At 42.5% G+C, this 20,666-nt stretch overlaps 4 protein-coding genes across 5 annotated transcripts; 3 read left to right on the top strand and 1 right to left on the bottom strand.

Annotated features, from left to right (window-relative positions):
• The first annotated feature begins 167 nt into the window (after positions 1-167).
• LOC141006302 (coiled-coil domain-containing protein 152) lies at positions 168-5,923 on the top strand. Its single transcript, XM_073478458.1, has 8 exons — positions 168-348; positions 798-903; positions 1,397-1,465; positions 1,882-1,946; positions 2,981-3,116; positions 3,459-3,586; positions 4,243-4,344; positions 5,531-5,923. Exons 1-8 carry the CDS (start codon positions 286-288, stop codon positions 5,666-5,668), a joined length of 807 nt encoding a protein of 268 aa, XP_073334559.1. The 5' UTR covers positions 168-285; the 3' UTR covers positions 5,669-5,923.
• Positions 5,924-6,038: 115 nt separating this feature from the next.
• On the top strand, positions 6,039-11,538 carry nim1kb (NIM1 serine/threonine protein kinase). Of its 2 annotated transcripts, XM_073477401.1 has the most exons (4): positions 6,039-7,253; positions 7,661-7,962; positions 9,331-9,599; positions 10,062-11,538. In XM_073477401.1, the coding sequence occupies exons 2-4, from the start codon at positions 7,689-7,691 to the stop codon at positions 10,818-10,820; spliced, it is 1,302 nt and encodes a 433-aa protein (XP_073333502.1). In that variant the 5' UTR covers positions 6,039-7,253; positions 7,661-7,688; the 3' UTR covers positions 10,821-11,538. The 2 variants fall into 2 exon arrangements, with proteins under 2 accessions (XP_073333502.1, XP_073333501.1); XM_073477400.1 differs by lacking the exon at positions 6,039-7,253 and having other exon boundaries at positions 7,493-7,962.
• Positions 11,539-13,034: 1,496 nt separating this feature from the next.
• Positions 13,035-13,731, bottom strand: gadd45gb.1 (growth arrest and DNA-damage-inducible, gamma b, tandem duplicate 1). The gene is made up of 3 exons (XM_073478230.1): positions 13,589-13,731; positions 13,260-13,467; positions 13,035-13,148 (listed from the first exon to the last, which is right to left on the bottom strand). Exons 1-3 carry the CDS (start codon positions 13,729-13,731, stop codon positions 13,035-13,037), a joined length of 465 nt encoding a protein of 154 aa, XP_073334331.1.
• Positions 13,732-19,459: 5,728 nt separating this feature from the next.
• Positions 19,460-20,111, top strand: LOC141006077 (growth arrest and DNA damage-inducible protein GADD45 gamma-like). The gene is made up of 3 exons (XM_073478187.1): positions 19,460-19,560; positions 19,679-19,886; positions 19,998-20,111. Exons 1-3 carry the CDS (start codon positions 19,460-19,462, stop codon positions 20,109-20,111), a joined length of 423 nt encoding a protein of 140 aa, XP_073334288.1.
• Positions 20,112-20,666: the final 555 nt, after the last annotated feature.

The raw sequence follows: 20,666 nt of genomic DNA on the forward strand, positions 1-20,666 counted from the left end.
AGGGTGCTAAATTATTTACATAGGCATACATGAAAATCTCCATACACAGACTTTGCTCTGAAATGTTTAGTAAGTTAAAGTGTATTAAAATCATATTAAAGTAGCTGAGAGTGTACTCACATAACATCTCTGTGCACTAACCAAGCGCTGCTGCTTACCAGCTCCTGCTTAGCTTTCAACTGCGTAGCTCGCTCATAGCTAGCTGAGATTTTAACTTGATTTTAACCCTGAAGCGGGAGTATTATTCATCTTTTACAGTCGTTTGGTCCTTCTTTAACTGGCAAAATGATAAAGCCAAACTGTGTTAACCTTGACACGTTTATGGAGAAGTTCACTCAACTGGAACAGGTAAGTCACTGCCAGCTAACTAGCTTAACTCACAGATGCTAACGCTAATTACGGACGTCTGCCATTTCTATTATCTCGACGTTATTTCTGTTTTTGCGACTTTATAAGTCCGACTAAAGAGTATGAAAATGGGTTGAAGAAACATCCCTCCTCTGCAAATAGATAATTACAGGGGCTTAAGGAAAGTGGTAACCTTAGTCATAATTTTACTGTTTCAAAGAAGTTAACTTTATGTGGTTAGCTGTGTCAAGTCTGTAATTAACGTTAACATGCTAGTCACTTGCTTCTGCATGTTTTCCTCTATATTGTATAATTGTACTGTTACAGCAGACAAGTCACATAAAAACACAAGAGAGAAACTGAATACTATAGAAATCCATGAACGATGAACAGTAAATGCACTAAAATAAATTAAAAACTCTGAATATACACTGAACTCTGATCAACAGAAGATCACAGAGGTTAATGGCAGAAACAGCATGTTGGATGTCGTGCTGGAGGACGCCAACAGACTCCTGAAATTCTACGTGACCAAGGAGAAAAGTGTGAGTGAAGGTGAGTGTGTGTCCTCTCCTGAGAGCCTGGAGCATTAAATATCTTACTTTTCACTGCAGTGTTTGTTTTCTGAACTGTAAAATCCCTGTGGTGCTTGTGTTGGTGTTTGTCTCCCTCTGCTGGTGATTTGTCCCAATGACAGCCCTGACCTGGTTTTCTTCAGTTTTCAGTTCAGGGAAAAGAAATCCTAAAAATAATGGAAATGTACACATGGACTGATGTATTAGGGACCTTCTTATACAGTGTACAGCAGGTCAGCATCAGTAGACAGTGCACAGTGTCAGACTGGTAAATATTAATTGAACCTACAGTATTTGGACAAAACGCAGGATGGGTGAGTTTCAGCAACACATCAGATCCATTTAAGCAGTGTTATAAACTGTATGTCCCTAATTGAGTTGTTTTATACTGGAACCTGTACATATGTATGGCATTTATAATATAAAAACAACAACATTAAAAGTTGCTTATTCTATTGTCCTACCTGTTGCAGAGAAGGACAGTCTTCTTGTTACTGTGAACAGTCTACAGCACACTCTGCAGGCGCAGTGCAACCTAAGAGGTAAATGTACTAAACCACTGGACAAAACCACACTGGTGTGTGTGTGTGTGTGTGTGTGTGTGTGTGTGTGTGTGTGTGTGTGTGTGTACATCTTTGTGTCATGATGAAAGAAAATTCCTGGATATTTAAAAACTCGAGGATGAAGGATTAAAAAATACACAAGACAAACCCGAAGCACTTTTGCTGCACAAGTTTACCACTAATCCCACCAGTCAACAACAAAAACTCCCAGTTCTGTATTTAATAGTGTTGCTTTGAAGTTAAATGTATTATATTCTGTTTGACATCTATTTAGTATTATACTTATATCTGGGATCCATAATCATTAATACCCCCAAAGCACCACTGTTAATGTTGTAAAATTACACATGAAATTATTTGTCAGGATTATATCATGAAACTGTGTCATGTTGTAGTGGAGAATGAGAAGCTGAAGAAAGATATGGCCGACCTGAAACAACAGCGTGAGAGAGCGGCAGAGGTAAGACCTGACACTGACCCACAAGAAGTTTAATTAAAAGGTTTCCCTTTCCGTATATGGCCTGTGGATGAGGTAATGTTTTCTATATCTTGGCATGTATGTTAGTAACGTTCACAGACATTTATTCATCTTTTGTAGCCCAGTTATTACGTTGATAATCAAAACGATCATATAGAAAATCCCAAATATGTGTGATTTGTTTAAACTGATGGTTCAGAAACAGGGATTTGGGGGAATTTTACTATTTTTTCCACTTTCCCAGCCATAAACTAACAAATCCCTTTAGACAGAGCTTTATTCATGTATTTGGTAACTTCTGAAGTTATATCAAAGAGCAATATTAGCTTGTCTTGGCTCAATTGTCGAGATCAAATAACAAAATAATGATCCCAGGTATCCAGTTAAGTGAGTGTAACTGAGCGTGTAAACTGAGGAGGAATGGGAGGTGTCTCAGGGGAGGCCCAGTCTCAGACCCCTGAATTATGCACACACCAATATTAAGCTTTGAGAGCTCTGCAGTCACTACTGAGGATAAACAGTCCATCCAGAATGATAGTGTGTCATTTTCTATTGTATTGATGTTCTTTTAATACAAAATACAGTAAAACCGATCATCAGTCAAAGCTAGAGCAGCAAAGGCCAGTGTTCCTCAGACAGGAATTCATTTTTGGTGACAAAATGATTTGATTTGATTTGTGGTTAGAGATGTTTAGCATTTTCTTATTATCAGTGTCTAATGTGCAAGGTTAATATAAATGTATGTTATGGAACAGCAGTGACATGTGCATCTGTTTTGTCTGGTGGTAGAAAAAACTACGAGGCAGAAGCACTTTTCAGGTTTTTCAGGACTGTAGCTCAACTCTTCAATTCCACATAATGTTGACTGGACTCTCTCCAGTCTTGCCCATATTTTAAAGCTCTTTTGTGCCTTTCAAAACCTCAGAACTAGGTAGCAATCCCAAATGTTTCTCAAGTAGTAATTTTAACTCAACATCAATCAGTAATGTGGTTTGTGGCCTGTTTGTTGTCGTCAGGACAGAGAGGCTGAGGTTCAGCAGCTGGTCAGTGAAATGAGAGCGGAAGGAGAGCGACACAAGGGGGCGCTAGAGACTGTGAGGCAGCAGTGTAGGAGGGAGGTGGAGGATGTCCAGAGACAGGCTGTCAATCAGTGTAAGAGCTCACAGAATGCTTCACACACTGAGATCTAAGATGTTCCAGGGAATAATAACATTATACATATAATACATAACCTCCTTACAGTCCCAAAGTCTTAATGCAAGACATAAACAGTGGATCAGATATATCCTGAAACTAATGTTGAACACTAATGTTGACATTGTGGGAGTTCATAACAAGAATAAATGAAAGGTTTGTCTTGATATGAGCCCACAGCCTCAGAGCAGAGCAGCAGAACAGAAATGAAATAAGACAAAAACAGAGAACATCAAAACAAGTAAGTTAAAGATTGCTCAGCGTTTGTCCTGTGCCTGTCGATGGTGTACTCCCCAACAGTGGAAGCTAAAGACGCTGAAGTAAAGAAGCTGCTGGAGAAAAAGGATGTGGACGTGGAGGAGATGAAGAGGAGGCTGAAGGAGCAGGAGAGGGAGAGGCAGAGCGAGCTCCTCAAGTCTCAGATGGAGGTAAATGAAAATCTACACTGTGGAGAAACTGATGAACCATGTATTGTAGTAAATAAAAGGGCTGTTGTATAATAATCATTAATATTTATATGCTGATATGAAGCTCATGCCAATGAATAATATCTTTAAGGACCTGTCAATGGAATGCAGTTTATTGAGGACAGTGATGGGTGTTCTGCAGGATTAAAGTGGTTAATAGTTTGAGTAAGACTGTCTGCAGAAGAGAACAGCTGAAATGTAATTTGAATATAGAGCTTCAACAATTAGTCGATCAAGAGAAAACGAATTGACAACTATTTTGTTAATCGATTAAATGTTTCAGTAATTTCTTTAAGCAAAACATCAAACATTACATTGTCAAATGTGAGGATTTGGTGCTTTTCTTTGTCGGTTATGACAGCAAATGAAGAGTCTTTGGGTTTTGGACTGTTGGTTGGACAAAAGAGGGAAATTTGAAGATTTGTCAGATTAAACAATAATAAAAATTGTAGTTAGCAGCAACGCTAATAGACAACATGACGCTGTTCACATCAGTTAGAAGTATTTTCAGGAAAGCTCATTGAAATGAGCAGAAGTCTTTTCAAGTCAGTATAATCCTGCTGTGGACTGCGCCTCTCTCTGAGCTTTTTGGTGTTCTGCTCCGTATGTTTTTGCAGTTTGGTGCGAAGTTAGCCAGAGTTCAGAGTACAGCTCAGATGAGCCGACAGCAGCAGCAGCAACACGGTTCCAACCTTCTTCCACAGAGTGTCTTCAAGAGGGTGAGCTGCTCACACTGTACCTTCACATCCTCTCTTTTTTCATTACAGAGGCTGACTAACAAGTTACATTACAATTTTAAGTGCTGATCAGTTTGTATCTCAAGGTCTTGGTAAGCAGGAATGTCTCACATGTTTGATCTTGCAACATGGTTTAAGTTTGTACGGGGTGTCCTTGGCCCGCAAATCTCAGAGAGCAGAGAGCTGAACAAAGTATAAGAGATTTGACCTGAATGCCTCATCTTGTTAGTCCCTCCTTCTTAGTAACATCAGGCTACATCCCACTTACCAGAATGCCTCGTCAGCTTTGTAATATGCCTGAAAGACAGAAGTCTGACACAGAAAGTAGCCTCGTGGGTATTCAGACTAATTTTCAAGTCACTCAAGTTCATGGATTTGACCACTGTAGTGATTTATTCACTCTAAGCAGCTAATATGCTCACTGTACAAACATGGGCTTTAGCTAGATAGCAAGGTAAGCAACAAACATGTGCGTGCGTGTGTGGAGTGTGTACACAAAACATGCTTGAAACTCCAGTTTATTGTTATTTTCTTCTTGCAGCCCAGTCACCAAAATAAAACAATGTCATTGTATGTTTCTGCAAATAACAGCTACATTAAATCTGTACATTTCATACGTATCATATAAACAGTATCTGAATCAACAGATCCGTGGAAAACGTACTTCTACTACTACTACAAGTTGATACATTAACATCATAAACACAAACACAATTGCACTGGAAGTCTGAACACAAATAGTTCTGTTGAAGGTTGTTAGCAAAAGATTGTCAGCAGCTATTTCTCTTCCATCATCCAGTTATCAGCCAATTGATTGTGTTTATCAGTAAAAATATCAAACCTACTCCGGTTATAGCTGTTTTTTTTCTGGTTTACATCATTGTAAATTAAATAGTAATTTGAAGGTGAGAAATTGTGCATTTTTCATCATTTTATGAGATAAAGAATAATCACTAGTGCTAGCTCTAAAAAGAAATGATAGCAGTCAGTACCTAGAAAGCACACCACACATGATTACATTACTAGGTGCAGCACTCACAAGAATCACTGAATATCAGATTAGAAATGAGTGGGTGGTGTTTTTATAGGACATCAACGTCAGCTGTGCTGTTTATTTTGCCTCTTTCTAGTGTTTGTGTGTGAGGATTATCTGTGCGTGTGTCCTCAGAAGCTGCAGTTCTTCCAGGAGGAGAAGAACAAGGAGATTGGGGCTCTGCGTCAGAGAATCGCAGAGCTGGAAGAGAACCAGCGTGTCTGCAGCCTCAGCGACGGCCGTCTGAAGAAGAGAAAGATCTCATTTGTTTAGAGGCTAACAAGCTGCTGATCTGTCAGCTCGGCGGGTGCACAGAGTCACAGAAGGGGCAGGAGTGACTGAAATGTTTTTAAATTTGCAGATTTGTCTTTCAGGTTAATTTAAAAGCATTTCTTTTAACTGTGCTTCTATGTTGTGCACCGCCATACTTCATTAGGTCTGCAGTTTCAGCACCCAGCGTGCAGGTGACCAGTGCGCAGAGAACACATTTAAACACAGGCCGTATTCCTGTCTAATGCTTTAATCTAATCAGACGCCTGCATGGGAGGGAGGGAGGGAGGGGGAGGCATAGACGCACTTCAGAGTGAATCAGATTAATTCCATTCAAAGAAAAAATAAATCATTCAACTCATCTCTCCTTTTTTCCTTGGACAACATGTAGTCTTAATATTTTGGAAAAGAAGAACTCGTGAACTCCAATTCTTGTTTTTCCATCACTGATGTTTAGAAAAGCAAATACTTGCAAAGATCTGCTTTTCTCAGTAGCCTAAAAACTTTTAAGTATACCTGAATAATTAATGAAGAATCTGTTTCTTTATATGGACCAACTTTGATTTTTACCAGCAGAGTAGAGCATTCAATGAGAAAATTCATAGTGCTGCAGTTATTATACACTCCTGCCTGACTGGTTTGAACTCAATACCAAGCTCCATATCTGTGATTGACAATGCAGCAATCAGCCTACACGCACTGCAGCCCAGTTGAAACTAGACTTCGTAGCTCTACCAATACATCTGTGATAAAACTAAAAGTTGTTCGCACAACCCCTGTCCCTCCACTGCTCCTCACAGGGACAAAACACCTGAATGAACATGCGCTGCCAGGTGAAGTGTTGACCTCATGCTTTTTAATCTCTTTATCTCTGCTGCTCAGCCAGCGTCTAAAGGGGACAGAGAGCTAATCTCAATGGGAACATTGGGTAATGCCATTGCATAACGTTTCATCTTCACAAAAGCCAGGAGATCACTGAGATCAACCTTCGCTGCAAACATAGTCGATTCTCTCACACAAGGCCACTCTGCTAAACCTGCAAACTAAAGCATCCTGATTATATACGCTGCAGATACGAACAAATGTGCACATTTGTCGTCTCTTGCGTCATGTTGGCCTCATTTTTGTGGCCCTGAACTGATGTTAGTTGTTTGAAGAGATTGGGACAGACCTAAATTAAAACAGGATTACGGTTCATGACACCACCTTAATCCTTCGTCCCTCAGCGAGGAGTAGAGGATGAATGCAGGCAGAGGTGAGCTGTGAGGGGTGTGGCCAGCGAAGCCCGTACAGTGTGTTCACTGGTCCGATGGCTCAAACACATGGTTGCCCCCTACCCTTCAGTTGTTTTTGTCCATCAGCGTACAGTACTCTGTCAGAGAGCACAGAGGAGCAGACGATGACGGCAGTGTTCTGCTCCCGAGGACAGGACTTTCTGCGGGGACACAAACTGTGTTAGACTTCAGCATGTAAGTGAAGAAATTGAATTTTGGATGTTGCTGTGCCAAAAGAACAACTTCTTTTGTACTGCTGCATGCAGTGGATTCTACCACTTTGTTTTGATGCAGAGCAGCAATTTGGAAACTTGGTAAGAAAACAGGAATCTTGTTTTTTTCATATTCTTCATCTCTGTTTGCAGCTAAATGTTTCTAGTAAAAGTACCATAATATTAGTACACAATGTTGCATAAGACAGCTAAGAATTTGTATTTGATTTTAAAAGCATTGAAGTGTAGAGAAGATTACTTAGTGTAGAGATTCTTTAGGGGAAATTTAAAGGGAAAATCACGGACATAAGGTTTTAAGTAATTAATAGGGAAACTTTACTAAAGCATCTGGTCTCACAAGTTAACCCTTTCTGTATACTGTATTTTACAAAATAATGAATATGGCTTTTTAAACATCCCATCAGCATTTTCAGGGGGTAAAAAGTAACTACTGTATGTCCAAACCAAAGACAAAGCAAAGACTTAATGACATTATTGTGTTTTTAAAGATGATCTTGTCTCCAGCCTGCTGCAAACATGCCTGGAAGCCAGTACCAGGTGACGCTCCCCAGGTTCCACCACAGCACCTACAGTCTGACGGACAGCTCCGAAATCGGCCCAGATGATGAGGAGGCCGATGGCTCGCTGCGCCTCACCCCTCTGCAGAAGCTCACCACCAGCATGTGCAAGGACGAGAGTACGATCAAGGAGCTGATCATAGGCCGCAGGGTGGGCTTCTACAAGGTCCGCGGGGAAATCGGCTGCGGGACCTTCTCCAGGGTCAAACTGGCTTTTCATGCTCTGACTAAAGGTAGGTGTACATTCAAAACAACAAAGCACCTGTAATTATCCATCCCTATGTGCCTTCACTATTTAGCCCTTTTATTTACAAAACAAGAGAGACTCAGAACACCTTATGAACATCTTAAGGAAAGGGATGAGCAACAGAGTGTTTATTCAAAGTTAAACGTGATGCCAGTAAACAACATAGAAAAAAGAAAAAGACGACCTGCACACCTTTGTTTATAGAGTTCAGCACAAGCCTAAAACTGAGACCTGAACCCAGTCCGTACTTGTGTCCTTGAGAGCAGAGCTCGCTTTATTTCACTCATCATTATGCAACACACTGGCTACACTCTCAGTCTCAGGCTGCTCACGTGGGAATTTCACGTGTTCTCGACATGACATGCACAGATACAGACTATATGCTCAGTCTCAAAGAGAAATTTCTTTATAAGTTACATTCAGAAATAACCCAAACCCAAGCTTTATGCACCTGAACAGACCCCATTGGGTTTCAGGTCAGATGGCAGAACCCTAGTCCATAGTACGACTGCAGCCACTGTTTACATATTTTTGTCAATGTTTCATCTATAAAATGTCAGAAGTAATGACACCATAACTAACCAGTATGATCATTACTGATGCCAATCATCACTATGGTGAAACAGCCCATTATAAGTTTCCGTAGTCCAAGGTGATGTTTTTAAATGCCTTGTTTTGTCCGACCAGACGATCTGAATTAACAGTTGATACAAAACAAAGGAAATTCTAATATTAGAGAAGCTGGAAACACCAACCCAGTCACCAAAATACATGTTGGCAATGTACGTTTCTGCAAACCATGGAAAAGTTTTAATTTATTTATTTTTTATTTAATCTTGTGACAATGCTGGGCTTATAGCCTGGTTACATTCAGGTATGAAAAACACCTGGTCTGGGTCAGGAAAAAAGATCATGTTTTCTAATAATAATATCCAGTGGTTCATCACATACACATTTTGAAACTGTCTTGAACAGTGGCCTCCGTTTGAAAAGCCATCTCGAACAGTGGTCTCTCACTTGAAACACTGTCTCAGACGGTTGTCTCTTGCTTAAAATGCCATTTCTAATGATGGCGATGCCAATTATCACTGTCCTTCAACAACTTTTGAACTTTTGAACTTTTGAATATGAAACTTTAATTCAAAGATAAACTGGATAAATTGATTACATAATCACCGGATTATTTTCTGTTTACTGACTTATAATTTCAGTTTAAGTTATTTGTTCTTGTATTTGTTTAGCTTCTAGTGTTGTACAAAAGTCCCTAGTAGTTCCTATTTTCCTATTTTACCCCTTGTTGACAGCTAGACTGCTGTGTAATGGTTTCATGTCCTTTCATTTGTCCCTCCCATAGACAAAGTCGCCCTGAAGATCCTGGATAAGACCAGGTTGGACTCTCAGGCCCAGCGTCTGCTCTCCAGGGAGATCAGCAGCATGGAGGTGCTCAGGCACCCCAATGTGGTGTATCTGTACGAGGTGGTGGAGATGCCGAGCCGCCTCTACCTGGTGCTGGAGTACGCTGGAGGAGGAGACCTTCACAACAAGATCTGCAACGAGGGAAAACTGTCTGACAACGCCAGCAAGATCACCTTCGCCCAGATCCTCTCTGCCATCAAATACATGGTAAGTGACATAGAAACAGCTCTGAGCTCCAGTTTCTGGTTTCTTTTTTTCACATCACGCCGTTTTATTCATTTATCACAATAAGTCGTGTTAAAATAAGATAGTTTTGAAGCACATATGGTTAAGACAAATTTGTTGCTTTTATATTATTTTTCAGCCTTTGGGCTCTGGGAAACTGTGATGAGCATGTATTACCTTTTAGAACCTTATACACAAGAGTGAAGCATCAGTGCAGAACATAATGGAGAGACACAACAATCAGTCAGCATTACATCTCTCCACGTCACAAGTGTTCATGCAGCTGAATAAACACAGGTCTGCTGGAGGAGGGACTCCACAGGGCAACCTGGAGCAGATGTATTACGGTGTAAAATAAAACATCCAGTCCCACAGAAAAGTCTTTATATCAGATGTGTTTGATATTTACAAATATGTAACCAGCTTCTATATTTTGATGTGCAGCACAGCATCAACGTCATCCATCGGGACCTGAAGGCTGAGAACGTCCTGTTCACCAGCAGCGGCTGCGTCAAGGTGGCCGACTTTGGATTCAGCACGCAGGTTTCAAACCGCAATGACGCCCTGGACACCTTCTGTGGCTCTCCACCCTACGCCGCCCCGGAGCTCTTCAGGGACGAGTGCTACCAGGGACCCCCAGTGGACGTGTGGGCCATGGGGGTCCTGCTGTTCTTCATGGTGACCGGCACCATGCCGTTCCGCGCTGAGACCATGGGGAAGCTGCGGCGCTGCATCATCGACGCCGCCTACACGGTCCCCCCGTGGGTACCCGGGCCCTGCCAGAGGCTCATCAAGGGCATCTTAAAGACGGCCCCCGCGGACCGTTACGCTGTCGACCAGATGCTGGGCTGTGATTGGCTCTTACCTGTGGAGTTTCCCTGGTCGTTGGTGACTTCCGAAACAACAAGCTCTTTGCAGAGCCTGATTGACTCGGAGCCCTGGGGCCTGGAGGAGGAAGAGGAGGAGGTCAGGAGCTCGCTGGAGGAGCTCGGTATCACCGCGGAGCACCTCCAGAACAATCAGATCAAAGACAGCCGCAGCCCCGTCACCGGGGTTTATCGGATCCTGCTGCACCGAGCCCAGCAGAGGAGGGGCTGCGACAGTCCCCCAGTGGTGCGAGGGATGGTCAGGGACCCCAAGAGGGAGGGGCTCCGGGCCTACAGGGGCCTCAGACACACCTCCAAACTGTGTGTGCTTTCATAAACAGACTGAAAGAGACGCTTCAGCAGTTTTTATACACACTCCTTCTTTTATACAAACACAAAACTAGTAGCAGTAGTGATTTTTTATTGTACATTTGACATTGTTTATTGTGACATTGTTTATTTATTGTACATTTGACATTGTTTAAGTGTTTTGTAGTTGTTACTGAAAAATACATTTAAGCTTTTGATACATTTGTTTTACTCCTTCCAGTGCAACTGTTTGGTATAGCCTAAGGTATATATAAAAGTGCCTGATGAAAAAAAAGAAAAGTCAAAGTAAAAGCATCCTTATACATTCAGCTAAGAAGTGTTTTGCCTTTCTCAAATGATTTGCTTTGTAAGGATTTTTAGAGGCATGAAGATGTAAAAGTATTTATTATGTATAAGCAGTATTTTAAAGAAGAAAAGCAAAAATGAGAGAAATGTCAGAAAAAATGAAAACGTCATGTTGTGTAACTTTTGTTCCCAGAGTCAGAGAGCCATGAAAAAATATATAAAACAAAAAAACTGCATTGGTATAAACTGGATTTCCATCAGCAAGAGAAGTTTCATGCAAAATATATTTGTGCACCTGATTTCTGCTTTTCAATCCTCCTGCGTGCACAGTGGAGGTTTAGTGAACAGCATTGTATGTTTGTTAAAGAGAAATCTCACAGACACTTAAACCAATTCTGTCTGTTGAAAGGATTCTTATTGTTCATGGAAAACTAAATAAAGTGGTGAAAAAGAACTGATGCGTCACGCAGATTTCATTGTTGAGGCGCAGAGCAGGTGGCTGCTGCTGCTGCACCCAAACAGAGCTGATCTCGCGTCTTTGTGGCCTGTTTACCAAAGTTTCACTAAGTGCGTGCGAGTAAATAATAGTCCCGACGGCAGCTGGCAGGACACCAGATGATACTCGGGACCCCTCTCCGTGTCCACAACCGGCCCAAACCGGCCAGACCCAGCCCGGCTGCCCCCTCTGGCACTGAAAACCCAGTAACCCCCGGCTCCTCCCAGCCCTGCCCTGCCCGACCCCCACCTTCAGGAAGCGGCAGATGGCGCAGCTTGGCTGCGGAGACATCTGCAGGCCAGACAATAGGCGCTCTGTGCGGACCGCTGGAGCTGACAGGCCCAGAGCTCCGCTATTGTGCGCTGCGCCATACACATGCAGATGAGTTCTGCTGGAGGAGGGACCCAGTTTTTTTTTTTTTTTTTTTTTTTACTACAGGGCAACATGGAGCAGATGACAGGCCTTAGCGCCTTCCATGCAAATTTGCTGAGTTTTAAACTTTTGTAATCACCCTCCTCCCTCTGCCCCCTCACCACCTCCTGCACCCAAACACACAACGCACACACAACTCACAGCATAAACCCCGCTTTATAAGAGAAAGTGAAAACACGTCAAAGCAAGAAATATTATATTTGTGTTTTTTTATTAATCATTTTCCACTTGATTCCAACAATTTCTACTGTGAAACTCATCATGGTATAAATTAATTTGTTTCCAACATTGTTCCATCAGGATCACAACATCTCAAGTCAGATATTTTCATTTTTAACATTTGTTTTCAGTATATTATGACAGTGTTTATAAGAAAATCTTACAAATTCTCATCATTTTTAACATTAACTTAATTTCGCCATTTTCTAAAGTAAAATCTTTAGAGAAAAGACTTTATTTTTTTATTTTTTCATGTTTTTAAAGAATATTCTTGTCATCATTAAATTTCTAAAGTGAAACCTTTAGAGAATTAAGACAATTCTGGAAAGTGGGAAACATTTGCGCTGACTGCAACTGTTGTCATGTTGCTCAGCGAAGAGGACGTCTTTAAAAAGTCCCTTTTTAAGAGCGCCTCTTTCTCAGCACCGCTTCTTCTCCTGCTGCGCGTGCTTCAAGATGCGACATCTGCTCTGTGGAACCACAGGACGCAGAATTCGCTTCTCCTTCCTCTCCAAACCTCATCCGCACAAAGAATGAGGGTCGATGTGTCGCTCTTGTGGCATACCTGACCTCATTCACATAAAGAATGAGAGTCATCTTGGCATGGACGGGACAAGAGGCGACGGTTCACGGGGGGCCCCTCGGGCCGGCGCCGTGCTGCCTGGACGGGAATCCTCCTCAGGAGTATCCAGGGATGAGCAGAAACAGGGTCATCCTGTTCATAAGGATGAGTATTTCCAGATAAGATGCTTTACAGCAACTGAGCAAAGAGAGGAGCCGAGTCCCAGATCAACGCCCGGGGAGGCTGATCTCAGGAACCCAGTCGTTCAGACGGCGGCTCTCCTCACAGAACAGGTGCAGTTTCTCCAGAGCTGGGTCCTCCCAGGAACCTTCAGCTGGGTTCTGTTCACAAAGGAAGAGGAAGGAGACGTTAGTCACATGTTTTCTTTCAAAAAGCACCACATAAAGACTTGTGAGATGATAATATAATCTGCTTAGCGGAGCTCTACATACCGTGATGAGGACGCAGTGGGCGTCTTCGAGCTGGCCTGCCTTGTCGCCAACAATCTCAGCCAGACGCTGCATGTCGCTCACTCTGACGATGCTGATGTCGTTGTCAAAGCAGAAGGACTGGATGAGGGTGAAGTGGATCTGCAGAGCGATGTCACACTCAAACTCCTCATCCACAGCCAGGACGCAGAAAGACACACTGTCCGGGTCACTGTGGAGACAAAGAAAAAGAAAACATAAGATTCCATCCAAAAAAAAACATCCAAACTACAACACATGATTGATGAAAATACAGAAAGCTGTAACTCTTGAGCTGAGAGTCTCATACTTACAGGTTCATAACTTTAGCGCACTCGTAGACACCCACGGTGAGGGAGTCGTTGTCTTTAGCAGACTCCAGGACCTCCTCCAGGGCTGTGCCGGTGCACTGAGCACGCTCGGCGGGTTTCTGGATCAGAACTTCCTCAAAAGTCATGATGAAGATGATGTAGATATTCCGCAAAGGGAGAGTTGTAGAGAGTTTGTACGGAGAGTAAATCCGAAAGGGAGCAGAGTGCCTTCAAACCTGCAGCCTCCTCCTCTTATACTCTGCAGCTCGTGCGGCGCATTGAAAGCGCTGCGCCCTGATTGGCTCGGGCTGAATGGTGTATTGGTATGATAATGCCATTGTCACACTCCGGCTCGTGGCAGATTGATGGGGGTCATCGAGCCACGCACGCTCCCCCCTCCGAGCGCTGCAGCCTGGCCCGAAACTAAAAATAGCTTCATTAAAAAAAGAAAGTTTGATCACTCTGCAGAAGTTTAGTGCAGATTAGAGAAACCACTGCAGGTGATTGCAGCTGCAGAGATGCACGCTGCATTAATTGCACTTTTCCATGCATGTGTAAGAACTCTTAAACGTGCACAGCAGCTCAGGTTGTCCTTTTTGGAAACACAAAAACTAGTCACAGACCAGATTTGTCCCCATGAGCCACATTTCAGTCTTTAAAAACATAAAAGAATAAACTCCTCCTGATGAAAACTCAACAAACTCTTATACTGTTTCTTGCATTAAATATATTTGGTGATTCTGTTTCAGCAACAACACAGAGAAAGTGTGAGGCGTCCCCTCCCCCCTCTCCGCGAGCAGCAAGAGAGAAAGGGCAGGTGGATGATGCCATCTGTGGACTAGAGGCTGGCCATAAAACGGCCCCATTGTGCGCGCAGAAGCCCTCTATTATCACAGAGCCCCATACAAATGCAAATGACCAGCGCGTGCCAGAACGCGGTGCGTGCTGCGCAATCTGCATTGCTGGCCCATGCGGACCACGTGGCCATCAGCTGTCCAGAAAATCCCTACTCGGTTTTTATTTATTTACTCTGGGGAGTTCAGGGGCCACACGAACTGAACTCTACAGGAACACTTGTGAAGTTTTTATTGCACTTTTGTTTGTTGTTTGGTTCGTGGATTCCCCAAATGTCTCCAACTGTTATTTAAACTGATTTCTGACAACTTTTTGTTGATTTCCGATCAATTTTAAGCACAAATAAACCCTTACGCACAGCTCTTTCTCACCATTTCCACTGACTGAGCTGTTCTTCTCCTGCAGTCCGTGCTTATTTGATTGTATTCAGTATTTTCTGTGCATGTATTCCCTGAATGATTTGAAATATACTTGTTTCTGACAGTATTCTATTCATTTCCAAACACTTTTACGCACCACAAAACTTTTACACACAACTTTATTGAATCTGCTTCACGAAAAGAACAGGTTCTCCCCTGCAGCCCGTGCTTATATGGTTATTTTTAGATTTGGTTTGTATAGCCTCATTTCAAATTAAACTCGTTTACTGACAACCTTTTTGTTTTTTCAGATCACTTTTACGCACGAAGAAACTTTTACGCACGGCTCTATTTCACCTGCGCCACTAATAGAACAGGTTCTTTCCGACAGCTCGTGCTTATTTGGATCATTTTTATCTGCATAATAATTCAAAACACATCTTGCATCAGGTCAGGCCTGCTGCCGCTGCTGCGTAAATAGACGAGGGGGGCTCGAGAGGAGAGGCGTTGCAGGAGACACAGGTTGGCGGTGATTGATTCAGCGCTATTGTTCTGCGGATGGCAGAGCGGCAGATGGAGAACTGTCGCTATGAGGGACCCCCCCTCCCTCTCCACTCTCCTAAACCCAGGTCAACCCCGACCCCAGGGCGCGCCGCTCCATTGTCTACAAGTCTCCACATTCGCCAGCCTGTTGTCTGAGTTTTGATTAAATTTGAATGCCAAAGAGGAGAGCTTATGGTCTAAACTTTCACAATGAAAAGCGTTATCACCAAAAGTTGATCAGACATGTAAAGGCAGATAAAATCAGTGTTGGTTTGAACTGTAAACACCTGCAAGAATGCAGAAAGTGTGTTCTGTTAAACAACAAAACAAAAACGACCAACTCTTATCTGCACGTTACCGCAGCGACGCGATCGTTTGTTTATTTCTGCATCGCTTTCAGTGCTGCAAACTTATCAGCTCATCGGCCGGCAGAGAGGTCTACATTTGGGCCAAAGTTTGATTTGGATCCAGCTGATAGAGACTCAAACACACTGAGCTATTTTAGGAAGGATCAGCTTGCATGGCCACAGGGCAGGCGCGTGCAAATCGATACCGACCTATTGTTGGTGAAGCACATCTGCCAGACGGAGGCCTCCCCGGCAGCGCGCGACAGGTGTTGGTGGTCAAAGCTCTTTTCTGGTGACCTGCGGCGAAGCAGTAAAGAGCTGAACCTCTTTGTACAGATGGAAAGAGTCTAAAGCTGCAAGATAAGATGATATGGACGAGAAATATTTGACGTCTGGTGTGCAAACATGACTTGGTTTGAGGGAAACTAGGCCAATAGTTTAGTAGATATAGAAAGAGCGCAATAATTACTGATTTTGATTCATCAAAGATGTATGTTCGAGATATAAAACAAGCAAAACTTCAACAAACTTACACCTGATTCCACCTAAATCCGGATTTTGTTGAAATAATCATATTTGCAGCCGAGTGAAAACAGGCCATTACGCACAGCAGGTGCTGCCTGACTTCCTTTGTCCAGCCCTCTCTGCACCTTCCCCCCGGGGACAGATGGTATCTCTCGGTTGCTATGGAGCGTGATGCAGACAGAGAGATAAAGCATGCAGGCATCTCCTGATGCCACGCGCCTCGAGTGAGGCCTGGCTTTACTCATGCAAAGCAGCGGCGCGTGCCACTGCCTGATCTACAAGAAAAGTTCATTCAGTGAAATTGGTCATGAGTTGTAAAAGTCCGTCTGACATCCGATGCAATTAATATGGTCGATATCTGAGAGTTGTGACACTTCGGATGGTCCCAAACTGCATCATAGAAGTGTCTGTATCAATATACTGCCTCCTCTTAACTTTTCACACACATACATAGTGTTTGCTTTTTTGCAGTAACACTTTATAATAACAATCATTAATAGCTGGTAAATTAAATTAATAGTTTATTATACCAAACAATGACATGCTTAATAAGTCATTTGTTAAACAATTGTAAACTATTATAAACGTCAGCTGCAACATCACAATAAACAACTGCTTAATAAATGGTATTAAAGCATTTCATTATTTGTTAACAGTGAATTAACTGTTACCTTCATTTACTGTTTATTAACGATGGTAATTATAAAGTGATAGTGTTTTTGCAACTTTTAGCAAACCATGTGTGGGGCTACTGTACTTGAATGTGTACATTTTGTGAATTTTGAATCTATTTTACTTGCAGCCTAGTTTACATTACAGTACAGGAACACTCAGAGTTACACTTTTCAAGAAAAACCCCCAAAACGGGCTAAGAATGTAAAAAAGTTCAAACAGACATGAGGTTTGACAAAGAATCGGTCAGCAGGAGACTTAAAGTAGCCCTTAACCTTTGACAGATTGATGAGGGACCCTGAGAGCAGTCAGAGAACGACACTGACTTTTGACATAAATATACTGTAACTGAAGCGAAACCATCAGGAAGTGTTAAATGTCGTGTTTGGTTATTTTGTTTGCTTATTTTTTCAAGACTAAAGGTCAGATGTGAGATGATATTTCACCACCGGCCCAGTCAGTCGTTGGCTTCCAGTTATATCCGCACAACATAAAAATCAATCAGTCCTGAAACCACTGTATCAGTAGAACTAACATGTGACAGGATGCTTTTTGTATAATGCTGCACTTGTACTGCTGTATCTCTGTGAAATATTGTTGATACTGCAAATGAAGCTGGCAGCACTAACATGTCATTTGACAGTTTAAACTATATTTACATTTATAGCATCTGTTTTCATTGCTTAATGAAAACTCTTTGGAGTCTAAATGCACAGGTTCATCCATGAGTTAAAGGTGCAATATGTAAGAACTGGAGTCCATACTCAAAACGATAAGAGGAGCATTGCAGCATATCACCAAAATCACTGCTAACTGTAGCCACCATTAGCTAGTTAGCTCAATTAGCTCAGTTAGCTGTGCAGCTAGCAGTTAGGTTAGGGAGGTGGAGCACCAGGGGAGTGTTGTTTTTTACACTGCCAGCATAGAATAAACTGAGAGGGTCAGAGCTAGCTGGTTAGCGTGCTGACTTCAGTATATCTCTGCACCACAATACATAGGCGTCATAATGTCGTATCAACATTCTGTTAATAGTTTTTGTTCATTTTTTAATGTATTCAACTAAAATTCTTACATATTGCACCTTTAATAAATAAAAGATTTTGTTTTTATTATCAAAGAACCTCCGAATCTTTCTTAGACTGCCAATCAATACCGTGGACTTTGATTTCAAGTAAGCTGGACAGTCCCTGTTTTTTTAATTTTTACTCCACTATCAGCCCTACCCTCGAAGAGCACCTGGTTTTTTACTCCCGCCTACAGTCGCCTTATTATTCTTTATAGTGTTGAAACTTGCTCTGTGTTCAATCTCAGCAAGTCTGCATTCAGTTTTGCCAGTGTTACATTATAACTGCATAGTAATACATTTTAAGTCGAACCTAAACTTTTCTAAGTGCAAGGTGGACATTGCATTACCTCATAACAGTCATCTGAATTCAGACAAAAATGAATGCAGACCCGATGCTCCCTGTTAAGGGTTACACAGCTCAAGCAAATTTCACGATGCTAATGGATTTTCACTTTGTATAGAAATGTATGGTAGGCTGGACAACTGAGGAAATACATTTTTAACTTCAAAAGCTTACTTTATAACCGTGTTACCATGCAATTACAATGTGATTTTGACAGAAATGAATGCAGACCTGATTCTCACTTTGATGGATCGCACTGCTCAAGCAAGTTTAAATAGCCTGCCTAATGATTTTGCTGCACAGAAATGACTGGAAGTCAATGGCTGAGTGAAGTGAAAGGGAAAACACCTTGAATCTTGAAATCTGGAACAACATGGAGGGCTGCCTGTAATGTTGAAAAATGACATTAGAAAATCTACAACATGATGGCGTGGTTTGTCAAATGTTAAGCGATGATGTAGAGCACTGTGTATGTGAAAGGGCTGTGTCGATTAATCTGTTGATTATTTCCTCTATTAACCAAATAGTTGTTTGGTCTATAAAAGCTGAAAAATGTCGATTAGTGTATCCCAAAGCCCACCATGACGTCCTCAAATGTCTTGTTTTTTCCACAACCTGAAGATATTCAGTTTACTGTCACAGAGGAGGACAGAAACCAGAAAATATTCACATTTAAGAAGCTGGGATCACACAAGTTGGACTTTATTTCTCTTAAAAAGTCACTCAAACGGATTCATCTGTAATCAAAATAGTCAGCGATTAATTTATCTGTGAACATAAAGAACCTATGTATGATCCTCATGTGAATGGGGGTTATTGGTCACTTGTAACTCTTCCAGAACTTTGAGGACTTTGACGATGGCAGTCTGCTCTCTCTGTGTGGCTTCATTATAAAGAATCATTTAAAGGTCAGAGAGTTTCTACATCTGATCCTTTCATCCAAAGCTGCCCCCAACTTTCTAAGACTTTTTCTATAGGCACGCGTCCCCGAGGGTGGGGTTGGGGCTGCAGGCCTGTTGTAGCCTTTGTGTCCCCAACAGCCAATCAAAGAGTGAGCGTGTGCCGGGTCCTCAGTATAAATGCTGGCAGATTGTAGGAGGCAGCACAAACCCTCTTCTCTGGACTTTGTGATCACATCAACTGAACTGTAACTACAGCGTCACCATGCAGTCTCCTGGAAAATCTCTGAAAGAAGCTCTGCACTGTGCTCAGAACGAGGAGCGACTCACTGTTGGAGTCTACGAGAGCGCTAAAATCATGACTGAGTAAGTAGACTAAACATGAAACTTAAAGTTTAAACACAACTTTGGCGTCTGCTTTGAAAGTCCAACATAATCGACTTCAAACAGCAGCAGCTAACAATACTTTTCTTTGTCTCCACAGTGACCCGGACAGTGTGTCTTTCTGCGTCCTGGCTGTGGATGAGGAGTTTGAGTGTGACATCGCTCTGCAGATCCACTTCACCCTCATCCAGTCCTTCTGCTTTGACAACGACATCAGCATCGTCAGAGTGAGTGACATGCAGCGTCTGGCTGAGATTGTTGGCGACAAGGCAGGCCAGCTCGAAGACGCCCACTGCGTCCTCATCACGGTATGTAGAGCTCCGCTAAGCAGATTATATTATCATCTCACAAGTCTTTATGTGGTGCTTTTTGAAAGAAAACATGTGACTAACGTCTCCTTCCTCTTCCTTTGTGAACAGAACCCAGCTGAAGGTTCCTGGGAGGACCCAGCTCTGGAGAAACTGCACCTGTTCTGTGAGGAGAGCCGCCGTCTGAACGACTGGGTTCCTGAGATCAGCCTCCCCGGGCGTTGATATGGGACTCGGCTCCTCTCTTTGCTCAGTTGCTGTAAAGCATCTTATCTGGAGATACTCATCCTTATGAACAGGATGACCCTGTTTCTGCTCATCCCTGGATACTCCTGAGGAGGATTCCCGTCCAGGCAGCACGGCGCCGGCCCGAGGGGCCCCCCGTGAACCGTCGCCTCTTGTCCCGTCCATGCCAAGATGACTCTCATTCTTTATGTGAATGAGGTCAGGTATGCCACAAGAGCGACACATCGACCCTCATTCTTTGTGCGGATGAGGTTTGGAGAGGAAGGAGAAGCGAATTCTGCGTCCTGTGGTTCCACAGAGCAGATGTCGCATCTTGAAGCACGCGCAGCAGGAGAAGAAGCGGTGCTGAGAAAGAGGCGCTCTTAAAAAGGGACTTTTTAAAGACGTCCTCTTCGCTGAGCAACATGACAACAGTTGCAGTCAGCGCAAATGTTTCCCACTTTCCAGAATTGTCTTAATTCTCTAAAGGTTTCACTTTAGAAATTTAATGATGACAAGAATATTCTTTAAAAATATTGGAAAAAATACCGTCTA

The sequence above is a fragment of the Pagrus major genome, chromosome 12, assembly GCF_040436345.1.
Source record: "Pagrus major chromosome 12, Pma_NU_1.0".
In the NCBI taxonomy this organism is placed as follows: Eukaryota; Metazoa; Chordata; class Actinopteri; order Spariformes; family Sparidae; genus Pagrus; species Pagrus major.

Excerpts from the sequence above, each read along its gene's own strand:
- LOC141006302 (XM_073478458.1), top strand. The coding sequence starts at position 286 with ATGATAAAGCCAAACTGTGTTAACCTTGACACGTTTATGGAGAAGTTC. Across the intron at positions 3,117-3,458 it reads GAGACAGGCTGTCAATCAGT|TGGAAGCTAAAGACGCTGAA; the intron begins GTAAGAGCTCAC and ends ACTCCCCAACAG. Across the intron at positions 4,345-5,530 it reads CACAGAGTGTCTTCAAGAGG|AAGCTGCAGTTCTTCCAGGA; the intron begins GTGAGCTGCTCA and ends GTGTGTCCTCAG.
- nim1kb (XM_073477401.1), top strand. The coding sequence starts at position 7,689 with ATGCCTGGAAGCCAGTACCAGGTGACGCTCCCCAGGTTCCACCACAGC. Across the intron at positions 7,963-9,330 it reads TTTTCATGCTCTGACTAAAG|ACAAAGTCGCCCTGAAGATC; the intron begins GTAGGTGTACAT and ends TCCCTCCCATAG. Across the intron at positions 9,600-10,061 it reads TCTCTGCCATCAAATACATG|CACAGCATCAACGTCATCCA; the intron begins GTAAGTGACATA and ends TTTGATGTGCAG.
- LOC141006077 (XM_073478187.1), top strand. The coding sequence starts at position 19,460 with ATGCAGTCTCCTGGAAAATCTCTGAAAGAAGCTCTGCACTGTGCTCAG. Across the intron at positions 19,561-19,678 it reads AGCGCTAAAATCATGACTGA|TGACCCGGACAGTGTGTCTT; the intron begins GTAAGTAGACTA and ends TTGTCTCCACAG. Across the intron at positions 19,887-19,997 it reads CCCACTGCGTCCTCATCACG|AACCCAGCTGAAGGTTCCTG; the intron begins GTATGTAGAGCT and ends CTTTGTGAACAG.
- gadd45gb.1 (XM_073478230.1), bottom strand. The coding sequence starts at position 13,731 with ATGACTTTTGAGGAAGTTCTGATCCAGAAACCCGCCGAGCGTGCTCAG. Across the intron at positions 13,468-13,588 it reads TGCGCTAAAGTTATGAACCT|TGACCCGGACAGTGTGTCTT; the intron begins GTAAGTATGAGA and ends TTGTCTCCACAG. Across the intron at positions 13,149-13,259 it reads CCCACTGCGTCCTCATCACG|AACCCAGCTGAAGGTTCCTG; the intron begins GTATGTAGAGCT and ends CTTTGTGAACAG.